We start from the raw sequence: 21,893 nt of genomic DNA on the forward strand, positions 1-21,893 counted from the left end.
TGAGCGCTTACTGTGTGCAGAGCACTGTACTAAGCGCTTGGGAAGTCCAAGTTGGCAACATATAGAGACGGTCCCTACCCGACAGCGGGCTCACAGTCTAGAAGGGGGAGACAGACAAAACAAAACATACTAACAAAATAAAATAAATAGAATAAATATGTACAAGTAAACTAGAGTAAAAAATATTCATTCATTCATTCAATCGTATTTATTGAGCGCTTACTGTATGCAGGGCACTGTACTAAGCACTTGTGAAGTCCAAGTCGGCAACATATAGAGAAGGTCCCTACCCAACAGCGGGCTCACAGTCTAGAGGGGGGAGACAGGGAACAAAACCAAACATATTAACAAAATAAAATAAATAGAATAAATATGTACAAATAAAATAAATAAATAAATAGAGTAATGAATGCGTACAAACATATATACATATATACAGGCATATATAGCTCTATATATCTATATATCTACATATATAGAGATATATGTAGATATATAGATACATATATGTATATATATGCCCTTCACTCCAAGGGATAGCCTAATGAATTGCCAATACGGGATTCCATCCGTTGCATGAAGTAGGAATGTTAGCATCAGTTATGATATTAAAGGCATCAACTTGGAGAAAAAAACCATTAAGGAATTCTGGTGATTTGCTTGATCCCAGCAGTTCCTAGTGACGATAGGCTCGGAAATTCATTCATTCAGTCGTATTTATTGAGCACTTACTCTGCCACGTGTCTGCTGTGTGCCCTTGGGCAAGTCACTTCACTTCTCTGAGCCTCAGTTCCCTCATCTGTAAAATGAGGATGAAGACTGTGAGCCCCCCGTGGGACAACCTGATCACCTTGTATCCCCCCAGCACTTAGAACAGTGCTTTGCACATAGTAAGCGCTTAACAAATGCCGTCATTATTGTCATTATTATTATTACTAAGCGCTTGGGAAGTCCAAGTTGGCAACATATAGAGACGGTCCCTACCCAACAACGGGCTCACAGTCTAGAAGATATTTGTTGTAAATCCCAGACCACTGCCCAAAACTCTCTGCGTGCTGAAAAGTGGAGTGAACGTGGAGAGGAAATAATTACCCGAGGAGGGTATTTTTTTCGTCGAGGTGCAATATGTGAATAGAGAAGCAGCGTGGCTCGGTGGAAAGAGCCCGGGCTTTGGAGCCAGAGGTCATGGGTTCGAATCCCGGATCCGCCGCTTGCCAGCTGTGGGACTCTGGGCAAGTCACTTCACTTCTCTGGGCCTCAGTTATCTCAATAAGACTGTGAGCCCCCCGTGGGACAACCTGATCACCTTGTAAGCTCCCCAGCGCTTTGCACGTAGTAAGCGCTTAATAAATGCCATCATTATTAATATTATTATTGTTGTGTGCTTTTCTTGATTCAGAAGAGGGAGCGGCCGCGTCCCCGGATATAGGAGACATGTCTCCCGAAGGACCGCAGCCTCCGATGATTCTCTTGCAGCAGCTTCTGACGTCCGCCACCCAGCCCTCTCCGGTGAAGGCCATATTTGACAAACAGGAACTTGAGGTAGAGCTTCCAAACCCCCCCCCCCGGCGATCCGCGCGTACGCCGCCGACGCACGGACTGGGAGACGGATTCCTGGAAATGGGAAGTGCCTCCGCTTCGGAATCGGCACTTAGGTGGAGGAGGCAAACGCGCGGTCGTTTGTGAGACGTCGACCCTCAGGAAAGATCGGCGGTGCGGGTTCTGTCCGGTCCACGTTGCTCTTGTTGTTTTACGCCTTTTCGGCATTTAAGATCTAGTTACTCCAGTTCCACAGAGTGATTCCGATATTCATCATCATCATCGCCAATCGTATTTATTGAGCGCTTACTATGTGCAGAGCACTGTACTAAGCGCTTGGGAAGTACAAATTGGCAACATATAGAGACAGTCCCTACCCAACAGTGGGCTCACAGTCTAAAAGGGGGAGACAGAGAACAAAACCAAACATACTAACAAAATAAAATAAATAGAATAGATATGTACAAGTAAAATAAATAAATAGAGTAATAAATATGTACAAATATATATACATATATACAGGTAATATACATACATACATATACATAATATATACATAATATAATATGCATAATATATGCATAATATATGCATGATATATGCACAATGTATATACATATATACAGGTATATATAGGTATATACAGGTATATGTACATATATTCAAGTCCTTTAGTCAGAGTTCCCGGTTTCTGGGAACGTTTATTTTTTTTTTTTTGTGGGGGATGGAAATAGCCCGGCTTTGGAGTCAGAGGTCACGGGTTCAAATCCCGGCTCCGCCAGTCGTCGGCTGTGTGACTTTGGGCAAGTCGCTTAACTTCTCGGTACCTCAGTTACCTCGTCTGTAAAATGGGGATGAAGACCGTGAGCCCCCCGTGGGACAACCTGATCACCTTGTAACCTCCCCGGCGCTTAGGACAGTGCTGTGCACGTAATAAGCGCTTAATAAATGCCATCATTATTATTATAATTAGCTTCGGTCGTTCAGACAAAGCCTAGACGTCTAGGAGAGCGGGGAGAATCCGTAATAGCACTCATGAAGTATAGATGGTGTGCGGAGCACTGTAGAAATCACTAGGAAAGAATACACGGAAGGCACGGTCTCCGGCTTAATAGGGGCACCCAGTCTAAGAATATTCCTTCATTCAGTTGTATTTATTGAGCGCTTACTGTGTGCAGAGCACTGTACTAAGCTCTTGGGAAGTCCAAGTTGGCAACATATAGAGACGGTCGCTACCCAACAGTGAGCTCACAGTCTGGAAGAATTTGATCATATTTATTGAGCGCTTACTGTGTACGGAGGCTCGGGAAGTGCGAGTCGGCAGCATACGGAGACGGTCCCTACCCAACAACGGGCTCACGGTCTCGAAGGGGGAGACAGACAACGAAACGAAACATGTAGACGGGGGTCAAAACCGTCAGAGTCAATAGAATTAGGCAGAAATGGGGGTAGAGGGTTTAAATCCATCGTAATAATGATGGCATTTATTAAGCGCTTACTAGGTGCAAAGTGCTGTTCTAAGCGCCGGGTGGGGGATACAAGGTGATCAGGTTGTCCCACGGTGGGCTCCCGGTCTTCATCCCCATTTTACAGTTGAGGTAACTGAGGCACAGTGAAGTGACAGTCGGCGGAGCCGGGATTTGAACCCCTGACCTCTGACTCCAAAGCCCGGGCTCTTCCCACCGAGCCACGCTGCTTCCCAACCGTAGGATTCACTTAGGAAACAGGGCCCAGCCCGACGCGTCCAGAATCACGTCCCCGGCCCTGTCTTAAAACGTTTCCTCGAGCGCCGTTTCCCGTCTTGATTTTGTTGGAAGAAGATTTAAATTCTGTGAGTGACGATGTATTAAATGTTTTCCGTTAGGCCGCTGCCCTGGCAGTGTGCCAGTGTTTAGCCGTGGAATCGACGCACCCGTCCACTCCGGGGTTCGAAGACTGCAGCTCCAGCGAGGCTACGACTCTGGTGCCGGTGCAGCGAATCCAGCCTGCCAAAGTGAAGAAGCGCAGGTCGTCTCCCATTCCAGCCCTGCCTATTGTGATGCAGCTCATGGAGATGGGATTCCCCCGGAAAACCATCGAGTTCGCCTTGAAGTCGCTAACCGGAACCTTTGGGAATGCTTCGGGACTGCCAGGTACGGAGTCCCGCGGGGGGAAACGGGGCGGAGACGAGCGAGGGACACCCCGAATCGTCCTCGCTGCAGCGTCCGTTGCCAGTTTGTCCTTCCCAAGCGCTTGGTCCAGTGCTCCGCGCACAGTAAGCGCTCAATAAATCCGATTGAATGAGTCCGTTGGGCCTGATCGGATGCACCCCTTCCGGGACTGCAGAGTCTTTGGTCGTCATTCATTCAGTCGTATTTATTGAGCGCTTACTGTGTGCAGAGCACTGGACTAAGCGCTTGGGAAGGACAAGTTGGCAACATAGAGACGGTCCCTACCCAGCAGCGGCTCACAGTCTAGAAAGCGGGCTGACAGTTTAGGTCTTTAGAGGTCATGGGTTCAAATCCTGGCTACACCAACTGTCAGCCGGGTGACTTTGGGCAAGTCACGTCACTTCTCTGGGCCTCAGTTCCCTCATCTGGAACATGGGGATACTAAAGTTGGGGGCGGTCAATAAACTCCTTTTTTGAGTGGTGGAGGAGCGAGTCAGGACAAGAGGATGCCCGCTGAAATTCCCCTAAGAAAAGAGAACCAGTTGTGTGGCCACCTGAGACCACCAGATCACTTTGTAACCTCCCCGGCGCTTCAAACAGTGCTGTGCACATAGTAAGCGCTTAAGAAACGCCATCATTATGATTATTTGGACGCCCTCTCAGGAGGGTTTTCCAGGGAAGCCTGCTTTTGCTCCTAGTGCCCCAGTACCTGTGGTAAGAGGAGCAGGCGGGAGGTGGGAAGAGGGGAGGGGATTTGGAGAGGACACAACGGCGTGGGACTCTACAGTCCCCAATTTCGTGTATTCCCGGTCGTACCGATTTTTCTAACGCTTGCCACGCTCCCCGCTTGACATCATCAGAGTTTACTTTGGGGGTGGCAGTGTGAGTTACTGAGGCCTTGCCCCGGGTGTGACGTCCCGTCAAAGTGGAAGGGAGTTGGGATCTGTTTGCCCCGGTGCGGCCCGGTTTGCGCACCGTGACCCCATTTTCCCGCTTCCCCGCTTGGCAAGCCGCTCTCTTGTAAGATCTCCTGGATACTAGAGTTGGGGCGTCAATAAACTCCTTTTTTGAGTGGTGGAGGAGCGAATAAGGTCAAGAGGATGCCCACCGAAATGCCCCTAAGAGAACCGGCTGTGCGGCCAACTATTGTTCCGGGATTTACTTGTAGATTGGATTCGATTCCCTTTAAGGAAATGCCTCCACTTTTCCGCGTCGTCGTTCTCCTTGAAAAACGGTCAGGAAACCTGCGCTTTTGTGTCCCGTCAGGAGTGGAGGCTTTGGTTGGCTGGTTGCTGGATCACCCCGACGTCCAGATCACCGATCACTCAGATGCGGACACGGTCTCGGACGAGTACTCGGATGAAGAACCGGCAGAAGACGTGGAAGAGGCGGAGGCGTCTTACCCCGTAGTTCGTATTCCTAAATTTGGCTTTCTGTCGTCATTTCAGAACGTGGCCATGAGTTCGGCTCTCCTTAGTTTCGTAGGCCTTTTTAAGTTTGACGAAATCAGCCACTGGTATTTATTGAGCACCTGCGGTATGCAGGCCACTGTGCTAGACACCTGGGAGTACAATAGCTTAGGTAGGGGACGTGATGCCTTCCATCTAGTGAGGGCGACAAGATGCTAAAATAAAATTACAAACTAATGATAGTGATGATAACGGTGGCATTTGTTAAGCGCTTACTAGGTGCAAAGCACTGTTCTAAGCGCTGGGAAAAGGAGGAAGAGGGAAAAGAGACAATACATGAAGTAATGCTAAGTAACAGTGTGGCTCCGTGGAAGGAGCCCGGGCTTTAGAGTCGGTGGTCATGGGTTCAAATCCTGGCTCCGCCAGTTATCGGATGGGTGACTTTGGGCAAGTCACTTCAGTTCTCTGGGCCTCAGTTCCCTCATCTGTAAAATGGGGATTAAGACTGTGAGACCCCCATGGGACAACCTGATCTCCTGGTAAGCTCCCCAGCGCTTAGAACAGTGCTTGGCACATAGTAAGCGCTTAATATATGCCATTATTATTATTATTATTATTATTATTATTATTATTATTATTATTATCATCTCATCTAGCCTCTGCCAAATTTGCATATGAACACTGAAATTACGTTATGTGTTCAATCAGTGGTATTGATTGGGCACTTACCGTGTGCCAAGCACCGTACTTAGCACTTAGGAGAGTACGATACAGTAGAGTTGGAAGGCACATTTTCTGCCCACGGTCTAGAGGGGGAGGCCATTATTAATGGATTAATAGCGTGGCTCGGCGGAAAGAGCCCAGGCTTTGGAGTCAGAGGTCGTGGGTTCAAGTCCCGGCTCCGCCAGTCGTCAGCTGGGGGACTTTGGGCAAGTCGCTTCACTTGTCTGGTCCTCAGTTCCCTCACCTGGAAAATGGGGGTGAAGACTGGGACGACCTGATCACCCTGTAACCTCCCCAGCGCTTAGGACGGTGCTTTGCATGTAGTAAGCGCTCAATAAGTGCCATCATTAGTATTATTGTTGTTAATATAAATAAATAAATCACGGATATGTCTGCGGGGCTGGGGTGATGAGTTAAGAGAGCGGAAGAGAGTGGGAAAAGAGGAAAATGCGGGCTTAGTTTAGGGAGGCCTCTGAAGTGAGGCGCCTTCAATAAGATTTCGAAGGTGGGAAGAGCGTCCATCAGATACAAAGAGGGAGAGCGCTTCCGGCCAGAGGCAGTACGTGGGCGAGAGGTCGGAGGGAAGATCGAGGAAATCGAGGTACGGTAAGTAGGTTGGCCTTAGAGGAGCCAAGCGTGTCGATTGGGTTGTGTTATGAGAGTAGTGAGTTGAGGTAAGAGAGGGCATGGTGATTGAGTGTTTTAAAACTCTTAAAACTCCAGCGCTTAAAATGGTGCTCTGCACGTAGTACACGCTTAATAAATGCTGTCATCATCATTCATTATTATTATTAAAACTGATGGTAAGGAGCTTCGGTTTGATGTGGAGGTGGATGGGCAACTACTAGAAGTTCTTGAGGAGCGGGAAGTCGTGGTCTTTGTAGTTAAATGATCCAGGTAGCCCAGCGGACATTGACATCAGGGGTTTTAACCTTGGACTTATAGGGTTCGATTATCTAGGAACCTTTTCCGTCCAACTAAAACTGTTCCATTATCTCAAAGTTTTCTCACTTACGTATTCATTTCGGACTATATCATGAGTAAGCGCTTAACGAACGCCATCATCATCATTATTATTACTATTATGAATAACCTCTGCCAATAATAATAATGATGATGGTATTTGTTAAGCGCTTACTATGTGCAAAGCACCGTTCTAAGCACTAGGAAGGTTACAAGGTGATCAGGTTGTCCCACGGGGGGCTCGCAGTCTTAATCCCCATTTTACAGGTGAGGTAACTGAGGCCCAGAGAAGTTGACTTGCCCAAAGTCACCCAGCTGGCAGTTGGTGGAGCCGGGATTTGAACCCATGACCTCTGATTCCAAAGCCTGTGCTCTTTCCAGTGAGCCATGCTGCTTCTCTGTAATTGGGCACTAAGCCCTGGGGACGATAGGACATCGAGCCATTCATTCATTCATTCATTCAGTCGTATTTATTGAGCGTTTACTGTGTGCAGAGCACTGTACTAAGCGCTTCGGAAGTGAAAGTTGGCAACACCTAGAGACGGTCCCTACCCAACAGCGGGCTCACGGTCTAGAAGGGGGAGAACAGTCGTGGAACTAGCCCACAGTTGACTCACCATCTGAAGTCGGGAGGGCAGACCTGCGGGGGAAATAGTAATAATAACGGTGGCATTTGTTAAGCGCTTACTACGTGCAAAGCGCTGTTCTAAGCGCCGGGGGGGATACAAGGCGATCAACTTGTCCCACGTGGGGCTCACAGTCAATCCCCATTTTACAGGTGAGGTCACTGAGGCTCAGAGAAGTGAAGTGACTTGCCCAAGGTCACACAGCAGACCTGTGGCGGAGCTGGGATTCGAACCCATGACCTCCGACTCCAAAGCCCGGGCTCTTTCCACTGAGCCGCGCTGCTCACAGGAGAAGTTGCATTTAGAAATGACAGAAAGAGATATATTACATCCTGGTGGCACCAGTCTTTAGGCTCCTCACTGCCTCAGTTGGAGCCCTCTCTGGCTCCAACTCCCCCAGTTCCCTCAATCAATCAATCAATCGTATTTATTGAGCGCTTACCGTGTGCAGAGCACTGTACTAAGCGCTCGGGAAGTACAAGTTGGCAACATATAGAGACGGCCCCTACCCAACAGTGGGCTCACAGTCTAGAAGGGGGAGACAGAGGACAAAACCAAACATATTAACTTCCACAACTTAACTTCCCTCAACTTCCACAGTGATGTAGCCGCTCGGTGGGTCCGTCCAACTGCGTTCCGGCGGAGTCCCAGCTCTTCTTCATCCTGGGGGTCGGGAGGGAATGCGGAAATGTGCCGGCTCACGCGCAGCCAGCCTCCTTCGGGAATCCCAGACCGGCTGGAGGGGAGGGGCCGCGATCCCGTCCCTGCTCTCTGCTTTCTTCCGAGCCTCTTCCCTTGGTCCTCTCAGCCCAGACGTAATTTCCGTTTGGGAAGGCACGTTTTCGAGAGTTCCCCGGAGTTGCCTTTTTCGACCGAGAGCGGTTTTAAGTGACCTCCGATCTCTCTTTTGAAGCCCGGAGGCGCCGTCGTGACCGAGAGCCAAACCTATAAAAAGAGAGCTGATTTCCTAAGCAACGACGACTACGCGGTGTACGTGAGGGAGAACGTCCAGGTGAGGACCGGGGGGCGGGGGAGTGACGTTCCTCAAGTAGGCCCCTCCGGGCTGCCCGGTGGCTTTGACCTGTTTCCGACCGCTGGCTTCGTTTGCAGGTGGGGATGATGGTTAGGTGCTGCAGGACGTACGAAGAGGTCTGTGAGGGAGACGTGGGCAAAGTCATCAAGTTGGACCGAGACGGGCTACACGACCTGAACGTGCAGTGTGACTGGCAGCAGAAGGGCGGGACATACTGGGTCCGATACATTCACGTGGAGCTGATAGGTGAGTCCGGGGAGGGACCCCACTCGTAGACGCGGAGCGACAAAATCCGCCGCTGAGACAGCGGGCCGCCCTGCATCCGTTGTCCGTCTCCCCAGGTTTCCCGCCGCAGAGTTCTCCTTCCCACATCAAGATTGGGGACAAAGTGCGGGTGAAAACCTCCGTAACCACACCCAAGTACAAGTGGGGCTCCGTCACCCACAGGAGCGTGGGTGCTGTGAAAGGTAAGATACCCCGATTAAGAGAAATACCGAATACGGTGGGGTTTCGGAAGCCCGGGTCGGTGCCGTGTCTCGGCTCCTTTCTTGCAAAGTTCACCAGCTGAGCTGTGCTGAAGCCGAAACCCTGCCCGTCTTTCCGGGACTCGGACGTCTGGGTCCGAGGGCGGGCCCTGTGAGGAGTGGGGAGTGGAGCAGTTCATTCATTCAGTCGTATTTATTGAGCGCTTGCCGAATACAGAGCACTGTACTGAGCGCTTATGAGGTCCGTCAAGCGACCACGACCCCTTGTGGCACGGTGCTCTGCTCTCAGGGCTGGGAAATCACTGTCGTTAACAATAATAATAATAATTGCGATTATCACGGCATTCGTTAAGCACTTACTGTGTGCCGGGGGAAGCTGCGTGGCTCGGTGGAAAGAGCCCGGGCTTTGGAGTCAGAGGTCGTGGGTTCGAATGCCGGCTCCGCCACTTGTCCGAGTGCAGAGCACTGTACTGAGCGCTTATGAGGTCCGTCAAGCGACCACGACCCCTTGTGGCACGGTGCTCTGCTCTCAGGGCTGGGAAATCACTGTCGTTAACAATAATATTAATAATTACGATTATCACGGCATTCGTTGAGCACTTCCTGTGTGCCGGGGGAAGCCGCGTGGCTCGGTGGAAAGAGCCCGGGCTTTGGAGTCAGAGGTCGTGGGTTCGAATGCCGGCTCCGCCACTTGTCCGAGTGCAGAGCACTGTACTGAGCGCTTATGAGGTCCGTCAAGCGACCACGACCCCTTGTGGCACGGTGCTCTGCTCTCAGGGCTGGGAAATCACTGTCGTTAACAATAGTAATAATAATTACGATTATCACGGCATTCGTTAAGCACTTCCTGTGTGCCAGGGGAAGCCGCGTGGCTCGGTGGAAAGAGCCCGGGCTTTGGAGTCAGAGGTCGTGGGTCCGAATCCCTGCTCCGCCACTTGTCGGCTGTGTGACTGTGGGCAAGTCACCTCACTTCTCTGGGCCTCGGTTCCCTCGTCTGGAAAATGGGGGTGAAGACTGTGAGCCCCCCGTGGGACAACCTGATTACCTCGTATCTACCCCAGTGCTTAGAACAGTGCTTGGCCCATAGTAAGCGCTTAACAAATACCGACGTTAATATTATTATTACTAAGCGCTGGTGCCGATAGGGGCAAATCGCACTGGACATCGTCCCTATCCCGTGGGGGGCTCACAGTCTCAATCGCCGTTTTACTGGTGAGGTAACTGAGGCACAGAGAAGTGACTTGCCCAAGGTCACACAGCAGACAAGGAACCCTCCTGAATCCAAGCCCGGGCTCTACTCGCTGCGCCACGCCGCTTCTGTGGGAGGAGGCGTGCAGATAGTCAAAGAATGGCAGACACCCAGTTCTAGGTAGTGGCGTAAGTTCTCAAGAAAACTCAAATTAAAAGAAAAACATCCCTTCCGACGTATCAGCCCAAAGGCCGTGGACGCACCCAAAAGTCTTTCTTCCAGCAGAAAACTCAAGTTAAGAAAAACATCCCTTCCGACGGATAAGCCCGACGGCCGTGGACGCACCCAAAAGTCTTTCTCCCAGCACTGCATGGCGTTCTCTCCATACCATTGTGCCTTTTTGGAAAATCCTTCCCTAATTCCCCAACAGCCTTCTCTCCAAGACGCAGAGTGGAAAAACCTGCATTATGGGAGCACTAACTACAGTTAATTTTTTTCCTTTATTCTGTCTAAATAAGATATTTTTGTAACCTAGTAATAATACTGTCATTGCCAGTAAGGAAGTATGTACTGAGGGCCAAGAGAGTGTGTACCCTGCAGAATGATCTGTACACAGATAATTTTGCAGTAGAAAAGGCTTCTTATTCCATATAATAGATTCACAGAGCTATCACCTAACTCCAGTTGGTTGTGTACCCTGCAGAATGATCTGTACACAGATCATTTTGCAGTAGAAAAGGCTTCTTATTCTATTTAATAGATTCACAGAGCTATCACCTAATTCCAATTGGCTGTATACCCTGCAGAATGATCTGTACACAGATAATTTTGCAGTAGAAAAGGCTTTTTATTCCATATAGTAGATTCACAGAGCTATCACCTAACTCCCATTTGGTTGTACACCCTGCAGAATGATCTGTACACAGATAATTTTGCCATAGAAAAGGCTTTTTATTCCATATAATAGATTCACAGAGCTATCACCTAACTCCAATTGGTTGTATAGATAGTTTTGCAGTAGAAAAGGCTTTTTATTCCATATAATAGATTCACAGAGCTATCCCCTAACTCCAGTTGGTTGTATACCCTGCAGAATGATCTGTACACAGATAATATTGCAGTAGAAAAGGCTTTTTATTCCATATAGTAGATTCACAGATCTATCACCTAACTCCAGTTGGTTGTATACCCTGCAGAATGATCTGTACACAGATAATTTTGCAGTAGAAAAGGCTTTTTATTCCGTATAATAGATTCAAAGAGCTATCACCTAACTTCAGTGGGTTGTATACCGTGCAGAATGATCTGTACACAGATAAGTTTGCAGTAGAAAAGGCTTTTTATTCCATACAGTAGATTCACAGAGCTATCACCTAACTCCAGTTGGTTGTATACCCTGCAGAATGATCTGTACACAGATAATTTTGCAGTAGAAAAGGCTTTTTATTCCATATAATAGATTCACAGAGCTATCCCATAACTCCAGTTGGTTGTATACCCTGCAGAATGATCTGTACACAAATAATTTTGCAGTAGAAAAGGCTTCTTATTCCATATAATATTCACAGAGCTATCACCTAACTCCAGTTGGTTGTATACCCTGCAGAATGATCTGTACACAGATAATATTGCGGTAGAAAAGGCTTTTATTCCATATAGTAGATTCACAGAGCTATCACCTAACTCCAGTAGGTTGTATACCCTGCAGAATGATCTGTACACAGATAGTTTTGCAGTAGAAAAGGCTTTTTATTCTGTATAATAGGTTCATAGAGCTATCACCTAACTCCAGTTGGTTGTATACCCTGCAGAATGATCTGTACACAGATAATTTTGCGGTAGAAAGGGCTTTTTATTCCATATAATAGATTCACAGAGCTATCACCTAACTCCAGTTGGCTGTGTACCCTGCAGAATGATCTGTACGTACCCTGCAGAATGATCTGTACGCAGATAATTTTGCAGTAGAAAAGGCTTTTTATTCTGTATAATAGATTCACAAAGCTATCACCTAACTCCAGTTGGTTGTATACCCTGCAGAATGATCTGTACACAGATAATTTTGCAGTAGAAAAGGCTTCTTATTCCATATAATAGATTCACAGAGCTGTCACCTAACTCCAGTTGGCTGTGTACCCTGCAGAATGATCTGTACGCAGATAATTTTGCAGTAGAAAAGGCTTCTTATTCCATATAATAGATTCACAGAGCTATCACCTCTCTCCAGTAGGTTGTATACCCTGCAGAATGATTTGTACACAGATAATTTTGCAGTAGAAAGGGCTTTTTATTCCGTATAATAGATTCACAAAGCTATCACCTAACTCCAATTGGTTGTATACCCTGCCGAATGATCTGTACACAGATAATGTTGCAGTAGAAAAGGCTTTTTATTCCATATAATAGATTCGCAGAGCTATCACCTAACTCTAGTGGGTTGTATATCTTGCAGAATGATCTGTACACAAATAATTTTGCAGTAGAAAAGGCTTTTTATTCCATATAAGAGATTCACAGAGCTGTCACCTAACTCCAGTTGGTTGTGTACCCTGCAGAATTATCTGTACACAGATAATTTTGCAGTAGAAAAGGCTTCTTATTCCATATAATAGATTCACAGAGCTATCACCTAACTCCAGTTGGTTGTATACCCTGCAGAATTATCTGTACACAGATAATGTTGCAGTAGAAAAAGGCTTTTTATTCCATATAATAGATTCACAGAGCTATCACCTAACTCCATTTGGTGTTCGTTCAATTCAGGGCGGACGTCAGAAAACCACAGATCTCTGTTCCTGCATCTGGAACGTCCATTCATTCAATCGTATTTATTGAGCGCTTCCTGTGTGCAGAGCACTGTACTAAGCGCTTGGGAAGTCCAAGTCGGCAACACATAGAGGCGGTCCCTACCCGACAACGGGCTCACGGTCTAGAAGGGGGAGATAGACAACAAAACCAAACATGTGGACGGGTGTCAAGTCGTCGTCTGCTGGATTGACAGATCTTTTGAGGTTGGCAGGAAGGGGCCCAGAGTTCAGACTGACTGTCCAGCATGTGGGGATGAATACAGGACAATTCCACCATCGCACTCCCATTCCAGTTTAGACGCTCTCCCGAGGATAATAATGACGGCATTTATTAAGCGCTTACTATGTGCAAAGCACTGTTCTAATCGCCGGATGCCCTCTCTGTTGCCCAGAGAGCCGCAGTCTTGTCAGTTGAACATTTTCCACACCAAGGACCTGGAACCCTGTTCCCCTTGGGGAACTGGAAAATGCTGGGAGCATTTATGAAGAAACAGGCAGGATTTGACAACTTTAATTCCAAATCCGCTTTGGAGGCTTTAAAACCTGCCGTTTTGCCCTTCTGCAAGTCAGGAGCCGAAGAAGGCCGTGTGCATCCCTTTGATATTTTTAGACGAAATCCCCAGAGCCTTTCTTTCCAAATCAATCAATCAATCAATCAATCGTATTTATTGAGCGCTTACTATGTGCAGAGCACTGTACTAAGCGCTTGGGAAGTACAAACTGGCAACACATAGAGACAGTCCCTACCCAACAGTGGGCTCACAGTCTAAAAGGGGGAGACAGAGAACAGAACCAAACATACCAACAAAAGAAAATAAATAGGATAGAAATGTACAAATGGACTCCGGAGAGCTAACGTGCTATGACGGGAACGTTAAAGGGAGAGGAATTATCTGATCCCCAGACAGGCTAGGGACCGTCATCGTCATATCAACCTTCCTTCGCCAGGCGAGTAACTGTTGAGGTTGTACTGAAGTTATTCCTAACCCGAATATCAGGTGGGTCTGCAGAGGCGGCGTTTGCGGAAACGTAGCGTTTTTGACTATTTGTTCATTGAGACGTCGGATACCGGTGGGAGTTAGAATCTACATTCTCACTTTGGTTTCACGAGGCCCCGAATGAAGCTTGTCGTGTTCACCTGGAAACTCTCCGTTTTGCTGTAGCTTTTAGTGCCAACGGAAAAGACGTCATCGTGGACTTTCCGCAGCAGTCTCACTGGACGGGGCTGTTGTCCGAAATGGAGTTGGTGCCGAGTATCCATCCCGGGGTCACGTAAGTGCCGGTGGCTTCGTAGGGATAAATAATAATAATGATGACGGCATCTGTTAAGCGCCTACTACGTGCGAAGTACAATGATTCAAGTATGGCTTCTAAATCCACATTTCTGGCTCCGAAAGTGATTGAACTGGCTCAGTGGAAAGAGCCCGGGCTTTGGAGTCGAATCCCGGCTCCGCCAGTTGTCACCTGGGTGACTTCGGGCAAGTCACTTCACTTCTCTGGGCCTCGGTGACCTCATCTGGAAAATGGGGATGAAGACTGGGAGCCCCCTGTGGGACAGTCTGATCACCTTGTAAATGCCCCAGCGCTTAGAACAGTGCTTTGCACATAGTAAGCGCTTAATAAATGCCATCATTATTACCTTGTATCACCCACGGCGCTGAGCCCCCTTTTTCCTCTCCTCCTCATCCCCCCAGCCCTACTTCCTTTGCCTCCCCACAGCCCCGGTATATATGTTTGTACCGATTTATCACTATTTATTTTACTTGTACGTATTTACTATTCTATTTATTTTGTTCATGGTGTGCATCTAGCTTTATCTCTATTTATTCCGACGACTTGACACCCGTCCACACGTTTTATTTTGTTGTCTGTCTCCCCCTTCTAGACTGTGAGCCCGTTGTCGGGTAGGGGCTGTCTCTATAGGTTGCCGACTTGGACTTCCCAAGCGCTTAGTACACTGCTCTGCACACAGTAAGCGCTCCATAAATATGACAGAATGAACGAACGAATGAATTAAAAGGAGGGGCTGGAGTGTTGGCACGGGCTTAAGAATGTAACTTAATGAGAATGAGCTCATTTAACTTTGTAGCTCTCAGTCACTCAGGGGGTAAACTGTGGGTTGACCACCGTAATTTAGCGTCTCAATCCCGTCCTTTTTAAAATTTAGATGTGATGGCTGTCAGATGTTTCCTATCAACGGACCAAGGTTCAAATGCCGAAACTGTGATGATTTTGACTTCTGTGAAACCTGCTTCAAAACCAGAAAACATAACACAAGGCATACTTTTGGCAGAATAAATGAGCCAGGTACGTCAAGCAGGCATCTGTTTGTATTTTTTGCCAGGAGGGAATGTGTTCTGCTAGAAATGTAAACGTAAAAACGACGCGGGGCAGTCACTCTCCCCACCTTCAAAGCCTTACTGAAGGCCTGTGTCATTTTCATTCATTCATTCAGTCGTATTTATTGAGCGCTTACTGTGTGCAGAGCACTGTACTAAGCGCTTGGGAAGTACAAGTCGACGACCTATAGAGTCGGTCCCTACCCGACAACGGGCTCACCGTTTAGGAGGGGGAGACGGACAACGAAAGAAAACATGTGGACGGGCGTCACGGCGTCAGAACAAATAGAATTAAAGCCAGATGTGCATCATTAATGAAATAAATAGAATAGTAAATGTGTCCAAGTAAAATAAATAGAGTAATAAATGTGTACAAACACGGAAACCAAACCAAGTCCGCATTTCCTCTTCTCCCACTCCCTTTTGAGTCACCTTGATTTATTCTCTCTATCCGCCCGGCCCCCCAGTACTTAGGTACATATCCGTAATTATTTTTATTAATGTCCGTCTACCCCTGTAGACCATAAGTTTGTCGTGGGCAGGGAATGTGTCTACCAACTCTGTTATTTTGTTCCGTTGTCCTCTCCCAGTCGCTTAGTACAGTGCTCTGCACAAAGTAAGCTCTCAATAAATCTGGTGGATTGCTTTTACCCACAAGGAGCAGAGAGGCAGTAATTATAGAGAGGCATAACCTCTAGATTTAAAACCTTTCATATCTGATCATTTTGCACAACAATATATACACACACGTGTGCATATATATGCAAAATATGTGCGGTTGCGCTTTTTCCTTTGTCCTCAAAAGAGAAGTTGCTGGATTTCTGGGCGATCGAAAAGGACCCGGAGCCCTGAACACACGACACTCGCCAAAAGACTGACTTTGAGGTGCCGTCTTGTTTAGCGGTGCCTTTACGGGGATCAGGATTTTCCAGATGATGTCAAGTTTGAGTGAGGTTACGTTTTCGAAGACGGAGTCAAATTCAGAGGGAGTCAGAAAAATTGGAAAAAAATCAGAGTCAGAAAAATTGGAAAAAATCCAGCCAAAACAGACTTAAGTTTAGGAGGGCTACGCGTGAGGTACCGAAAATCGACATGAAAGTTCAGCCCCGTAGATCCAGGAAGGAGGTTGCCTGCCAGCGTGAAGACTCGAAGCTGAATTCATTCATTCATTCAATCGTATTTATTGAGCGTGTACTGTGTGAAGAGCACTGTACTAAGCGCTTGATGAATCCGCAGTGTAGTTCTGGGGGGCGTCAACAGGAGTGTGGTCAAAATTCTAAATATTAGGGGCAGCGGTTATTGCTCGCGTTGCCCTTGTCTTTAATCTTTACATTTTCCCTACTGCAGACGAAGAGAAGGTGGCTTTAATTTAAAGTATCAATTAATCGGTGGTATTTATTGAGCACTTACTCTGTGCGGAGCACTGTACTAAATGCTTGGGAGAGTAGGATATAGCATAACAGCAGAAGCAGCGTGGCTCGGTGGAAAGAGCCCGGGCTTGGGAGTCCGAGGTCATGGGTTCGAATCCCGGCTCCGCCACTTGTCAGCTGGGTGTCTTTGGGCAAGTCACTTCTCTGGGCCTCAGTTCCGTCATCTGTAAAATGGGGATGAAGACTGTGAGCCCCTCGTGGGACAACCTGATTGCCTTGTATCTACCCCAGTGCTTAAAACAGTGCTTTGCACATAGTAAGCTCTTAACAAATACCAACATTATTATTATTAGTATTAGAACGGTGCTTTGCACAGAGTAAGCGCTTAATAAATGCCATAATTATCATATTATTATAACAGAATTAGAAGACGCATTCTCTGCTCACAATGAGCTTACAGTCTGGAGTGGAAGACAGGCATTCATAGAACTAAAGAATTCACCGATATAATAATGATGGCATTCGTTAAGCGCTTACTACGTGCAAAGCACTCTTCTAAGCGCTGGATATGTACAGAGGTGCTGTGGAGGGTGAAAGAAGAAATTCTGTAGTTTCACTCTTAATCATTCAGACGTCTTTATTGAGCACTATACTGAGCGCTTGGGAAAGTACAATTGGATAGAGTTGCCAACTTGTACTTCCCAAGCGCTTAATACAGTTTCTCCCGAACCGTGAAACTGCCCTTTCCAAGGGACATCCTGATGAATTGCCGATACGGGATTCCATCCGTTGCATGAAGTAGGAACTTAACATCAGTTATGATATTAAAGGCATCAATTTGGAGGAAAAAACCATTAAGGAATTCTTGAGACTTGCTTGATCCCGGCAGTTCCTAGTGATGACAGGCTCGGAAATTCATTCGTTCAATCGTATTTATTGAGCGTTTACTCTGCCACGTGTCTGCTGTGCGACCTTGGGCAAGTCACTTCTCTGAGCCTCAGTTCCCTCATCTGTAAAATGAGGATTAAGACTGTGAGCCCCCCGTGGGACAACCTGATCACCTTGTATCCCCCCAGCGCGTAGAACAGTGCTTTGCACGTAGTAAGCGCTTAACAAATGCCATCATTATTATTACAGTGCACACAGTAAGCGCTCAGTAAATGCGATTGAATGAATGAATGGAGTTGGTAGACACAATCCCTGTCTAGAAGAACATCCTGACTGTTAGGGTGATCGAACATTGGAATAGGCCATAGCGGAAAGGTGTGGAGTCTCTCTCCTTGAATGGCTTCCTGCCTAGAGAGAGAGGGAGAAGCAAGATCCGTACAGATCCTTTCCCTCCTTATTCCTGCGCGACCAGAAAAGACCTGTTTTCATTCCTGTGCAAGAGAATAAGCAGGCGTGATTTAGGGAACGGGGAGAGGGAACTCCTAAGGAGAAGGAACAGGGAGCTGGAGGGAGCTAGGACCAAAGCAGCTGGCCCTTTTCCACTGGCACATGCAATTTGATGGGATTATCCGCCTCACTGGGCAGGATGTCCCAGGAGCACCTGGAATTCCTTGGCACCGAACGGAAATTCCCAAATTGTCCCTTGGAAACAGTAAGGGTACAGTCTTCTAGACTGTGAGCCCACTGTTGGGTAGGGACCATCTCTATCTTCTAGACTGTGAGCCCACTGTTGGGTAGGGACCGTCTCTATATGTTGCCAACTTGTATTTCCCAAGTGCTTAGTACAGTGCTTCGCACACAGTAGGCACTCAGTAAATACGATTGATTGATTATATGTTGCCGACTTGTACTTCCCAAGCGCTTAGTACAGTGCTCTGCACACAGCACTCAATAAATGCGATTGAATGAATGAATGCAGTGGACCAAAGGGCTGAAAACAGCTGCTTGTTTGTCTGGAAGACCTCCCCTCCCAGAAGTGTGGTTATAAACAACGTATAGTGCATTGTGTTTATATGAAAGGCAACATTTAACTTTAGGTAAAAGAACACGCAACTAGTAGAAATACTCATTTATTCCCTAACGTGTGTTTTCGCTGTATTGTACACTGGAGTCCGGGGAATCGGGGAACATTTCACCGCAACGTCGGACGAAACGGCCGTGCACTTGCTGTGGCATCGGCCACGACGCACGTACTATAACCCGAGTTTTCCTCAATGCGGGGTTTGTCGACAGTGTAATCATCGCATTAGAGGAGAACTGACTGGGTTTAGAAGCTGAAGGCCAAACTTGTAAAACTCCATATATTGAGTGAAAGAGTCCCAAGTCAAATCCTGCTGTGAACCACACTCTTTCCCTTTTCTGGACTTCTAGGCTTCTACGAGGTCAGGGCTCTAGAAAGGTTTACTTGCCCCATCCAAGCTTAGTGTTGGGCTCCTCTCAGCCACCCTGTATTACCAGCTACGGTCGGCCTGTCCAAACCCATTACCTCTTACAGGTCTTGCCACCACAGTGACCCAAAACTATCCCTTTCTGAGTTTCTGAGCTGGAATTTTTTTGCTTTCCGGGGTGATAAGCCTCCCCCCCAGCCTGTGGCTGGTTCTTTGAACCGTTGAAATTGCTGATTACATTGCATGAAAGACCCTGACCACAGTTAAAATTTGAAATTAACTCCAGGTCTAGAATTAAAGCCGCTAAGATCACCCCCCAAATCCAAAACCCAATCTTGTATGTTGTTACAGGAGGCTTATTTAGGTGAAAACCAATAATAGAGAAGATTGCTCTCCCTCTTCTAGTTTTAAAAGATCATTTATTCATTCATTCATTCGTGTTTATATGTTGCCAACTTGTACTTCCCAGCCAGTACAGTGCTCTGCACACAGTTAACGCTCAATAAATACGATTGAATGAATGAATGAGTTTATTGAGCGCTTACTGTGTGCAGAGCACTGTACTAAGTGCTTGGGAAGTACAAGTTGGCAGCGTATAATAATAATAATGGCATTTATTAAGCCCTTAACTGTATGCAAAGCACTGTTCTAAGCGCTGATGTAACGAGGTCCCACCGAGATGAGCCCCGGGGGCAGTTCAGATAGGAGAGGGCATGGGAGGGCCAAGCGGAAAGACCCCCTTGACTAGCGTAGACATAAAAGATGGAAAATGCGGTACTGTAGATTCCCACGGTGAAATGGGAACGCGTAATTCCGAGGCTGAACGGATCAGGAGAAGTACCTTCAGTCTTGCCTTAGCGAAGGAATTCTCAGGAGTTTTTTGCAAAGCAGAACGGGTGAGTCCCCCGGGGGACGGAGTCATCCACTATAGGCTCTTAAAGAAAATATCGGAGGCTCCCATGCCGGGAGGTCCCCACTGGGTTTTGACGGTCAGCCTTTTTTTCGAGAGACTCGAAAAACTGTCCGAAACCTAAGAGATGGTCGCCGTGCGCTAACGTAACTTCTGAGTCGCTGGATCCGTTGGTCTCTCTCTGGCTCTGTGAAAAGCCTCCGAAGAATCCTTTGGGTGAGCACTGACGGATCCGGAATTCCTGCCCAAGGGTGCCCTTCTCCCGGCTCTCTTTCTGCACTAAATAGGGCAGTCCGTGGTTTCTTGTGGCCGGTCCGGGAAGCAACTCAAGCGGGGCCACAGTAGCCAGCCGGGAATGCTCCTGGACAACTGGTCCCGAATCGTGAAGAACCTCAGCGTGTCCTCGTCCGTGAATCAGGCGTCGCGTTTGATCGATGGCACGGAACCCTGCTGGCAGTCATCTGGGTCACAGGGCAAGGTAATTTTGAATATCCCTTCACGCGGTCGTATTTGTTGGGCGCTTACTGTGTGCACTGCACTAAGCGCTTGGGAAGTTCAAGTCGGAGACGGTCCCCACCCAACAGCGGGCTCACAGTCTAGAAGGGGGAGACAGACAACAAAACAAAACACAGAGACAGGCGTGTCGGTGAATGCCCAAATACTTTTTTTCTTTTTTCTGTTATTAGATGACATTTGGAAGCCACGGTCAAGGTGCCTTTCCCTTGTTTTTGATACTGCAGAATCGCTCGTCTTCCTAATGATAATAATGATGGCATTGGTTAAGCGCTTACTGTGCACGAAGCACCATTCTAAGCGCTGGGGGGGGATACAAGGTTGTCCCACGTGGGGCTCACGGTCTTCATCCCCATTTTCCGGATGAGGCAACCGAGGCACAGAGAAGTGACGTGGCTTGCCCAAGGTCAGGCAGCAGGCAGGTGGCGGAGCCGGGATTAGAACCCATGACCTCTGGCTCTTTCCACTGAGCCATGCTGCTTCTGTTAGAGAGGGTGAACTGACTGCTGTCATTGGGGCCCACTTTCTGGGGGCAGTGAGGGCGATGAGAATTGTGACGCATCAGAAGCAGTGGCTCAGTGGAAAGAGCCCGGGTTCGGGAGTCAGAGGCCGTGGGTTCAAATCCCGGCTCTGCCGCTCGTCAGCTGTGTGACTTGGGGCAAGTCACTTGGCTTCTCTGCGCCTCAGTTACCTCATCTGGAAAATGGGGATTAAGACTGTGAGCCCCCCTTGGGACAACCTCATCACCTGATATCCTCCCCAGCGCTTAGAACAGTGCTTTGCACATAGTAAGCGCTCAGTAAATGCCATCATTATTATTATTATTATTGTTGTCAGCTGTGTGACTTTGGGCGAGTTACTTTGCTTCTCTGGGCCTCAGTTCCCTCATCTGGAAAATGGGGATGAAGACTGTGAGCCCCCCGTGGGACAACCTCATCACCTGGTATCCTCCCCAGCGCTTAGAAGAGTGCTTGGCACATAGCGCTTAATAAATGCTATCATTATTATTATTATTATATTAATGGGGAGGGAGTTTCAGGCCAGAGGCAGGAAGCGGATTAGGGAGTTGAGATCGAAGTACGGAGAGTAAGTTGATGATAGAGTGCAGTGAATATGCTGGATTGTAGTAAGAAATCAGCAAGGTAAGATTGGAGTGGACAGAGGCGGTGGAGTGCTTTAAAACCGACGGTAAGGAGTTTCTGTTGGACGCGGCGGTGGACGGGCAGCCACTAAAGGTTCTTGAGAAGTTGGGGAAACATGGATAGACTCTTTTTTTAGGAAAACGATCTGGGCACCAGGTCAGTATTGGCTGCGCTTTCGTCCCGCCGCTCAAAATGAAAGATGAGTACCCCTACCTGCTCTCATTGTCAGCCTTTGGCCTCATTATTAGGTGAAATTCAGAGGAACAAAGCATGTCAAGTTTTCATTCTTCAAAGATTTTGCTGCGGCTTAGTACTTAGAAACTCACTTTGGAAGGCGGTGCTCAGCGCTTAGAACAGTG

The 21,893-nt window shown here is 47.7% G+C and overlaps 1 protein-coding gene across 1 annotated transcript in view; it reads left to right on the plus strand.

Annotated features, from left to right (window-relative positions):
• Nucleotides 1–21,893, plus strand: part of HERC2 (HECT and RLD domain containing E3 ubiquitin protein ligase 2) — a 319,306-nt gene that overhangs the window by 210,344 nt on the left and 87,069 nt on the right. The window contains exons 44-52 of the mRNA XM_038760185.1: nt 1,400–1,542; nt 3,404–3,671; nt 4,956–5,098; nt 8,324–8,422; nt 8,521–8,689; nt 8,785–8,910; nt 14,088–14,196; nt 15,092–15,231; nt 20,167–20,357. Of these exons, the coding sequence (XP_038616113.1) occupies nt 1,400–1,542; nt 3,404–3,671; nt 4,956–5,098; nt 8,324–8,422; nt 8,521–8,689; nt 8,785–8,910; nt 14,088–14,196; nt 15,092–15,231; nt 20,167–20,357 (1,388 nt within the window). The remainder of the gene's footprint in view (nt 1–1,399; nt 1,543–3,403; nt 3,672–4,955; nt 5,099–8,323; nt 8,423–8,520; nt 8,690–8,784; nt 8,911–14,087; nt 14,197–15,091; nt 15,232–20,166; nt 20,358–21,893) is intronic.

Source organism: Tachyglossus aculeatus, chromosome 18 (genome assembly GCF_015852505.1).
Source record: "Tachyglossus aculeatus isolate mTacAcu1 chromosome 18, mTacAcu1.pri, whole genome shotgun sequence".
In the NCBI taxonomy this organism is placed as follows: Eukaryota; Metazoa; Chordata; class Mammalia; order Monotremata; family Tachyglossidae; genus Tachyglossus; species Tachyglossus aculeatus.